Source organism: Cricetulus griseus, chromosome 4, assembly GCF_003668045.3.
Source record: "Cricetulus griseus strain 17A/GY chromosome 4, alternate assembly CriGri-PICRH-1.0, whole genome shotgun sequence".
Classification (NCBI taxonomy): Eukaryota; Metazoa; Chordata; class Mammalia; order Rodentia; family Cricetidae; genus Cricetulus; species Cricetulus griseus.
In genome coordinates, this window is record NC_048597.1 from 177,096,016 (window position 1) to 177,105,905 (window position 9,890).

Consider the following 9,890-nt stretch of genomic DNA (forward strand, 5'->3'; position numbering starts at 1 on the left):
TGTGTCTCTGTGAGAATGTGCACATGAGTGCGGATGCCCTCAGAGACCAGAGACTTCAGATCTCCCAAGGGGCAGTTACAGGTGGCTGTGAGCAGCCTGACTTAGGTGCTGGGAAAAATCTGGTTCCCTAAAACTCCTGTCCCCTGGAAGAGCAGCAAGCATTCTTAACTGCTGAGACATCTCTCCAGCTTCCAAGGTTGGTTGTTTGTTTGTAGAGATTTTACTTTTAGAATGATTGAGAAAGCTGAATTCCCATCTCTCTTTCTCTACCACATAGTTTTGTCCTGTCATTATTTTGCATCTGTGGGATGTTACAATTGATGAGTCAACACTGACACTCCTTTCTTTCTGTCTCTTTTTTCTTCCTTCCTTCGAGTTATATTTTATTTGTTAGGTTTTTTTTTGTTTTGTTTTTTTGTTTTCGTTTTGTTTTGTTTTGTTTTTGAGACAAGATTTCACTGTGTAGCCCTAGCTCTCCCAGAAGTCGCTCAGTAGACCAGGCTGGCCTCAAGAGATTCACCTGCCTCTGCCTCCTCAAGTGCTAGGATTAAAGGTGTGAGCCACCACTGCCTGGACTTCCTCACGTAGCTCAGTGTGGTCTCAAACTCACTATGTTGCAGAGCATGCCACCACACCTGGTTTACGCAGAGCCAGGGATCAAACCCAGGACTTTGTGAATGCCAAGCCAGCATCCTACCAACTGAGCCGCATCACCAGTCATACTAAACATTATTAACTGAAGTCATAGCTTGCACCAGGGCTCAGTGTTTGAATACTGTTCAATGCCATGTATCCACTATTACCATAAAGAACAGCTCCATTGTCCCAACAGCGCCCTGGATGCCAACCCCTTATCCCTCCTCCTCACTCCCAGCCCCAGTGACTACTGGTCTTTATCTTGTCCATCATCTTAACCTTTTCCAGAACGCCATATTCTTTTATACACCTGAACATTTTGGAAGTTAAAACAGTAAATAATTCCATTAATTTTCTCCCAGCTGGGCAGTGGTGGCGCATGCCTTTAATCCCAGCACTCAGGAGGCAGAGATAGGTGGATCTCTAAGTTCGAGGCCACCCTGGTCTACAGAGCAAATTCCAGGACAGCCAGGACTACACAGAGAAACTGTCTCAGAAAAAAAAAAAAAAAAAGAATTATTTTTCCCACCTTCTCCCTAGTCCTATAGACTCTTACCCCAAGGACACCACTTCTATTAGTTTCTGAGACTTCATTTGGGTTATTTATAGAAACATATACAAATAAAAATACACTTTCATTTCTCAATGTATAAGCACAGTTATACATTGATCTGTATCTTGATTTCTTTCACTTAATTAATCTTAAAGTTCTTTCCATAACAATACTTACACTGTCTCTTGTTCACTGGTGTGTACTGGTGCATTGTATGACAAACTAGATTTTGTTTTAGCAAGCTCCAGAAGACAATCAGTTGTATTATTTGGAAAAAAGTACAGGGTGTGTACCCTGGGCCTCAGTACTTGAGAGGCAGAAGGAAGAAGAACCCTGTGAATTTGAGGCCATCCTGGTCTATGCAGAGAGTTCCAGAATAGCCTGGTTTACATAGTGAGACCCTGTCTCAAGAACAAAACAAAAAAGCCCACTAAAGTTATAGAAAGAATGGGTTAGAAATAGGTTAGTGGCTAAAGTGACCCTGCAGGGAGGTGGCAGGAAAGGCTCAGAACAGCTGCAGGAGGTGACAATGACCAACCCACCTCACCTGCTACATTGCAGCTTTCAGATATCGGCCTTCTGTCTGGCCTAGGCTCCTGACAACCCGAGACCAGGATCCCCTGTCTCAGTTACAGCCCATACCTGGAGAAGTGAAAGTGACAAGGCAAATCCAGGGGCAATTTCTTCACCAGTACTTCCAAAAACAAAAACCAAAGCCACCATTTACTATTTTTTCTATTTTTACTATTTTTTTCCAATAGTTAAAGCTGGGTTAAAAAAAAAAAAAAAGGGGGCAGTGGTGGCGCACACCTTTAATCCCAGCACTCAGGAGGCAGAGGCAGATGGATCTCTGTGAGTTTGAGGCCAGCTTGGTCTACAGAGCAAGTTCTAGGACAGTCAGGGTTACACAGAGAAATCCTGTCTTGAAAACCCCCCAAAATAATAATAATAATAATAGTAATAATCCAGTTCCTCGGCCTTTCCCAATGTACAGTGCTCAGTAGCCACAATAGCCAGTGGGCTCATCCTGGATGTACAGCTCTGAAACAGCAATGTAAACGCAGCATGTTCTACTTCTCGTGGGACTATTAAAGATGAGGGGACGGGCTGAGAGACGGAGCAGCAGAGAAGGGTACTTGGTTGCTGTTGTAGAGGATCGGGGTTCAGCTCCCAGCACCCACAGTGTCTGTAACTCCAGTTTTGGGGAATCAGATGCCTCTTCTGGCCTCCAAAGGCACCAGGTACAGTTGTGGTGTGCATACATACAAGCATGCAAAACGTGCACATAAAACAAAACATTTTAACTCTAAAAGGAAAGACTTTTAAGAGAGGGAAGGGGGGGTGGTCTGGCAAGATGGCTCAGTGGGTTAAAGTATTTGCCATCAAGTCTGGTGACCTGAGTTCAAGCCCAGGACCCACAAGGTCGAGGGAGAGAATTGACTCTGGAAGGCTCTCCTCTGCCCTCCAAAGGTGTGACACACACAATAAGTAAGTAAATGTGTGGCAAGGGCAGGTTTGGGGGTGTATGCCTTGTAATCTCAGTATTTGAGAGACTGAGGTGGGAGGATCTGAAGTTTGAAACCAGTTTGGGTTACCAGAGAGAACTTACCTAGATAAAAACAAATGCTGAAGGTGTTAACTTAGTAGCATAGCATGTATTTAGCATATGTCAGATCCTGTGTTCAATTTCCAACACTAAAGAAATGCAATAGAATAACAACTAAAATATCTAAATGTAATCTGTGGTCCCAGATCAGATATATTATCCAGGAGGTGACAAACAATTGACAAAATCTGAATGTGGGCTGAGATTAATGTAAACATGGTTAGTTTCCTAACTTTTTAAAAAAAGATTTCATGTGTATGAGTGTTTGTTTGAACACACATACACACAGAGCCATGCATGCATGCATGAGCTCGAGCCTGTACACACACACACACACACACACACACACACACACACACACACCATACAGGCAGTAATATTGGAGGCCAGAAGAGGGCAGAGATAGTCATAGATAGTCAGTCATAGATAGTTGAGAGCTGTCATGCCATATAGGTGCTGGGAACCAAACAGGAGCCTCTGCAAGAACAGGGGCTCTCAACCACTGACCCAGCTCTCCAACCTCTAACTTCCAGACTTTACAAAATCACACTGTAGCTGTATAAGAATTAATGTTTACAAGAGCTTCGTTCAGAACACTTGAATATTCTCAGTACTGTTTTGCAACTTTGGTAAGTCTGGAATGATTTCAAGATTTAAAAAGATCAAGAATATTTTAAAAAATTCTATATCCAATTACCCAATTAGAGGGAAGAAAAAAGACCGCCTCCTGGACAGTCAACATATACAAATAGACTTATCCATACCAACAGCTGTGGGATCAGCATGGCAGTGTCTGCCTGTTTGGCATTAGAGATTAATGCATTGTCTTTAATGGCTGAAGGACAACCCCATTGGAAGGTGATGAATGAAGCCCTTCCTGAAGGCTGGGGTTGGAAGAATGCTGGTTTGATACCGCTTGATCTGTGGTATGACCTGGACAAGCTGTTTCTCCTTCCTGGACCTCAGGACCCTATCGGTAAAGACACCCCTTGCACCTCAAGGGGGTGCTTCCTGATGTTCTAAGATAATGGAAAAGAAAGAGGACTGAGAGGCCTGGGGAGACAGCTCAGTCTGCACACTTGCCATGCAACATAAGGACCTGAGTTTGACCCTCAGAACCCACACAAAAACCAGGGCACAGTAGCACATGCTTGTAAGGGGAGGCAAGACAGGAGGGTCACTGGGCTCATTGGCCAGCCAATCTAGTTAGGCCAAAGAGAGGCCCTGTCTCGGAAACACAAGGTTGTTTCAGGACTGCCAGGAATATAGAGAGAGACTCGGTCTGAAAATTAAAAACCACTAGATGGACAGTACCTGAGGAGGAATACCCACTCGCCAAGTGTCTGAGGAGGAACACCCGCTCGCCAAGTGCCTTCTGGCCTCCACACACGTGTGCTGTAAGTACACACGTATGCACCCTCAGGAACACAACAAAGCAAGCTGAGAGCTGCAAAGGGCCACACTGCTGGGATAGGGTGACCCAGAAAACCTAGAATAAACACATCTCCCATCCTCCTGCTGGGGTCTATGGTTCAGTAGATGCAGCTGGAGGTCTGTGCGCAGGGACTGCTCTGAAAGCGCTTATGGAGAGCCTCTTCTGTGCTGTGGCCTCGAAGTGTTCCCACAAGGTCACATGGCTGTACACCTCCTGGGGGTCCTGGGCTCGCCATTTGCCATCTTCCTGGTTCTTTCTGTGGAACATAAGACTCCTGTTGCTTGAGTTGCATCAGTTCTGCCTCCCAGGGTTGGTGTGTGTCCTAATTTTCTGTGAGCTTTTCGATAGGGAAGACATGATTGCTGTTCTTAAGAATATTTGGGAGGGCTGGAGAGGTGGCTCCGTGGTTAAGAGCACTTGTTGCTTTTCCAGAGGACCTGAGTTCTGTTCCCAGCACCTGCATGGTGGCTCACAGCTGTCCCTTCCTGGGAATCTGACACCTTCTGACACACATGCAAACATGCAAGCAAAACACTCAGACATAGATAAAATAAACATCTAAAGATTTTTAAAAGAATATTTTTGGGGAAAAGATGTGGTGGCCCACACCTTTAATCCCAGCATTGGGAGGCAGAGGCAGGTGGATTTCTGTGAGTTTGTCCCAGCTTGGTCAACATACATTCCAGGCCAGCCAAGAGTACATAATGAGACCCTGTCTCAAAAAGGCAAAGAACCCCAAGACATTAATAACAAAAATAACAATAAAAAAACTGAGTTGGGCAGTGGTGGTGCACATCTCTAATCCCAGCAACTGGGAAGCAGAGGCAGTCAGATCTCTGTTCAAGGCCAGCCTGGTCTACAAAGCTAGATCTAAGACAACCAGGACTGTTATGCAGAAAACCCTGTCTCAGAAAACAAAAAAACAAAAAACCAACCAAACAAAACTGTTAACATCTTATTTTATTACTTATGTAAGTACCTCAGGCCAATAATGAAAGTAATTTTACAAACTTAGAATTTTTCAAAGAACTTGTATGTGGATTATTTTGAGACAAGGTCTCACTACAAAGCCTTAGCTGGCCTAAAACTTGCTATGTAGACCAGGCTAGTCTGGAACTGGTAGTGATTTCTCCTGTCTCTGCCTCCTGAGTGCTGGAATTAAAACCTAGATGTCTTTTGTTGTTTAAAGATTATTTTGGAAATGAGGTCGAGGACATAGCTCAGCTGGTGGAATACTTGCCTAGCAAGTTCATCAACCAAGCCCTGAGATCTCTTCCCAGCAACTTATAAAATGTCTGACACTCACCTCTAATCCCAGCACTTGTGAGGCCGAGGCAGAGGAACACATGTTAAAAGTCATCCTGAGGGCTGGAGAGATGGCTCAGAGGCTAAGAGCACCATCTGTTCTTCCAGGGGTCCTGAGTTCAATTCCCAGCAACCACATGGTGGCTCACAACCATCCGTTTATGAGATCTGGTGCCCTCTTCTGGTGTGCAGATATACATGGAAGCAGAATGTTGTATACATAATAAATAAATAAAATCTTTAAAAAAAAAGTCATCCTGAGCTACAAATGGAGTTTGAGGCTAGCCTGGGCTACATCAGACCATGTTTCAAAAGAAAGAAAGAAAGAAAGAAAGAAAGAAAGAAAGAAAGAAAGAAAGAAAGAAAGAAAGAAAGAAAGATGCTCTTAGAAAACAAAACAAAAACAACAACAACAAAAAGCTATTCCCTAATCCCTCCACCCTGAAATTACTGTGTGTGGGCTGGAGGAGCTGTGGGACAGCCACCATGCAAGAGCTATTTTCCCTGTTGCCTCAAAGCTAAGGTAGCCTTCATGGCTGCAAGTAACTGCCTAGTAGCCCACCTGCAGCTGCCCCATGTTGAAGGACACTCCATTGCTTAAGGCTTTTTCATCAGCCAGTTTGCCTTTAATGAGGGATTAGTTTCACAGCTTTGATCTTGCTTGTCTGAGAATCTCAAACCACTATGGGAATCTCAAGTTAGGCTTTTGGGAGTGGCATGGTTAAGTACCTTACGATGGCCTCAGAAGGCTGGGATCAATCTTTAAGCTCATCTCTCCTAATGAAAAAGAAGTCCCAAGGCTGTCTCAGCCTTGTTCCAAACTAGAAGGCAGAGACAGTTGGGGAGGTACAGATTATAGTGTCATTGGTGACTTGGTAGTTGTGAAGGGCACGAGGTTCATTGGCGATTACTCAAAGACACCATGGCCTTAGTTTGCCCAGAACCAGCCACACAGAGCTGTGGCCTGAGTGGTCCGTTCAAGGGCCCAAGCCAGGGCTCACTTACCAGCCAAGTCTGTCCTGCCGATGGCCACGAGGCCCTCAAACAGTGCTTTGCTGGGGTTCTTCCCAGCTGTGACCACACCATGCAGCCAGGTGAGCAGCATCCGGTGACCATGCTCCTGGTAGCTCCTGGTTCCTGGAGATAATGAGAGTAGAGGCCACCATGGCTCCTTCCCTGAACACGCTTGAGCTGCCCTCTGTAGGGAGACACTGTAGCCCCACCTCCTAGCAGCCCCTACAGGTGTGTCAGGCCACGCCCGTGAGGGGAGGTCAGGGGAGGTCGAAGATGACCCGGAGAGAATTCTTAAGAGGCCGCGGACACTTGGATGCCCCTGCTCTCTGGGCACACTAGCTTGCGGCCTCTTGGCACGCTCTGGCTTGCGTTTGGGCTGGTGTTTATCTGAATAAAGAAATCTTAGCCTTACGGATCAACTTTGAGCGCACACAGCACGCAATAGCCTTCTACTGCATCTTAAATGCACCCAGCAGGAAAGAGGCCTTTCTCTGCTATAGGTGGCCTGGGTTGGAGGTTAGGGTTAGGGTACAGCTTCTCAGATGGGGTGGGTGGGTGACTGGTGTCTCAGGCTGAAGAAGTTCCACAGCCTCAAGTTTTCTCTGAGGCATCTACTTGCCTACTCTAAAAAAAAATGGCTTATGTCTTCAAGGTACTAGGTACCCAATTATATGCTTCATCTCTAATAGACCACAGCCCACACCTTGGGCACATGTTGGATCTAACATAAAGATTAAAAACAGCCTAGTGAGAGGCAGCTGGCTATGTCTTTGCCCCAACTGGTTCATGGTTCTCAGCCTTAGATGTTCATTAGAAATCTCTAAAATTTCTATCTACTTTTGGCTCATCTATTAACAATACATAGTGTTTGTATATTTCAGCCTGCAATTTATCTTATCTTGTATTTAAGTATTTCATTCCGTTATCAATTCCGTTTTTCATTTGATTCTTCTGGACTTCCTCATATATGGGAATTATATCATTTGAAATAAAGAATTTGTTCTTTTCCTTTTCCAGTATTTATGTCCCCCCTCCCCCGTGTGTGTGTGTGTTTATGGTACATGGGTGTGTGATGTATATGAGTGTGTGTGTGCATATGGTGTGTGCACCTGTGCCCTTGCATGTGGAGGTCAAAGGGGGGTATCGAGTGTCCTGCTCTCCTGCATCACCCATCCTCTTACTCCCTTGAGACAGGTCTCACTGAAGCTGAAGCTTGTTGTGTTTGGGCTGGCTGGCTGGCTAACGAGCCCTAATAATCCTTCTTTATCTGCACATCCCAGCACTGAGGTTAAAGGTCATGCCCAGCTTTTCATGAGGGCCATGGGTCTGATCTCAGGGCCTCACATTTGCACGCCGAGTGCTCTTACCCACTGAGTCATTGCCCCAACACGATATTCTTTATTTCTGTCTCTTTTTCATGCTTTTGTACCAGGGTCCAGATGTCTAAACTTATGTTAAGTAAGAGTGATGACAGTGGCCTCTCCCTCCCCCCCACCCCCCCACCCCCGCCAAGGAATGGCATTAGAAGAGTGTATAAACTGTGGGTATGGGTTCCAGCGAGAAGCCAGGAGGAATGCTTTGGAAGTAGATTGGGGCAGGGTGTGGGTTGCACAAGCTTCCGTCCCCAGCAGCACAGAACTCAGAACTCAGAACTCAGCTCACATGCCCCCACACACTGTCTGCCCTGGCGTAGGGCAGGGTAAGGCAGTACCTGTCCACTGTTGCTCAATGGCACAGACATGAGCCTCCGTGAACTCCCAGGAATATGCCAGTTTCTTCCACTCGTTGGGCTTCAGATACCGGGAGGCCAGTCGCCAAAGCACCGAGCGGAGCAGCTGCGTTTCCTGCCGATGGTCTTGCTTAAAGGTCAAGTTCTTCCTAGCAGGGTGGCTGGTGTCCCTGCATGAAAGGTGGTCCTGTGGGGCAGATCCCAAAAGTGCAGGAGCCGTCTGGGGCCTGCCTCATGATCTTAGATCCAGGTGGTAGAGCCTGGGAACCTGAATCAGCATGGGCCTGTGGCTTCATATCCATCACCCTGTCTGTGTCTTGCCTTGACCACTGGACACTACACCGTTCCTCCGTCTAGAACTCACCTCCCTGACTTTCAACCCATCACCATAGTCACTCTGCCACCTCCTCCAAAAGCCTCCGGCCAGAGACCTCTCAGTTTTCACATCGTTTCTTTGTCACCCATGAAGTTTACATAGTCAAACCAATTCATTCCTTGGCCAGGATCTCACCAGCACAGAATTGAGTCTGTCTTGTTTCTGTATGTCTGGGTGCTTTCCCATCTCCATGTCCTCACAATCTTAGTGAGGACAGGGCAGAGATGACCACCCACTTAGAGATAGAGTCCCCAGAATCAGTTGAGGGTAGGACTCAAAGCCAGCTCCATACACTGCCAAAGCTTTCCAAAAGGAGAGATGATTGGAGGTGGTACCTTCTCCCATTTGTAGAACCGATCAGCTTTTATGATCATGTCCACCAGGCTGACATGGTTGCTGCGGGCGGCCACTGCCAGGGCTGTTTTTCCTTGCTGCAAAGAAGAGGCAGAGGAACCTGGAGTTCCTACAGAGTGGTGCAGGGCACCTCTAGACTTGCTGTTATTCCATTAGCCATCTCTGGTTTCATCAGGACTAACTGCACTAGAGCTGGGCTGGAGAAACGGCTCCGAGAGTAAGAGCACTTGCCACTCTACCATGAGGACCAGTTTGGATCCCAGCACCCACATTGGGTGGGGTTCAGCTCCAGGGAACCTGGCACCTCTCCTGATTACCAAAGATCTGTACACATACTCTTCTGGCCTCCATGGGTAACCAATATGGGAGCACACACACACAAACACACACATATAAAAGGCTAGAGCATTGGTTCTCAACCTTCCTAATGCTGTGACCCCTTAATACAGTTCTGCATGTTGTAGTGACCCCCAAGCATACGTTGCTACTTCATAACTGTAGTTTTGCTATTGTTATGAATTGTAAAGTAAATGTCTGATATGGTACCCTCTGTGGGGTCCTGACCCAGGTTGAGAACCGCTGGCCTAGAGCTTAGCAAGCTCACCTTTGACATGATGTCCCCACTCTCATTTCTCAGATAAAGAAATCAGAGCGGAGATGGCATGGGCCAGCCTGCCACATCTGCCTACCAACCCCCAGGCACCAGACCCTTTGCTCCAGGCCTCCTATATGGTCAGTCACCTGCAGGGGTCTGCAATGAGATGGGAAGCTGCTCTTTATGTGCAGCCAGCATTCTGGGTTCAGCTCAAAGCAGGGAGTTCCTCCCAAGTCTGGCCTTAATATGGCCCCCAACTCTGACCTTCACCTTTCTGACTGACCTTG

General features: G+C 46.6%; 1 protein-coding gene across 1 annotated transcript in view; it reads right to left on the reverse strand.

The window, feature by feature from the left end:
- Positions 1–2,060: 2,060 nt before the first annotated feature.
- Ankdd1a (ankyrin repeat and death domain containing 1A) overlaps positions 2,061–9,890 on the reverse strand; it is a 24,701-nt gene continuing 16,871 nt past the window's right edge. The window contains exons 11-14 of the mRNA XM_035443777.1: positions 8,990–9,085; positions 8,261–8,465; positions 6,541–6,672; positions 2,061–4,486 (exon numbers count right to left, since the gene is read on the reverse strand). Coding sequence (XP_035299668.1) covers positions 4,425–4,486; positions 6,541–6,672; positions 8,261–8,465; positions 8,990–9,085 — 495 coding nt within the window. The 3' untranslated portion in view covers positions 2,061–4,424. The remainder of the gene's footprint in view (positions 4,487–6,540; positions 6,673–8,260; positions 8,466–8,989; positions 9,086–9,890) is intronic.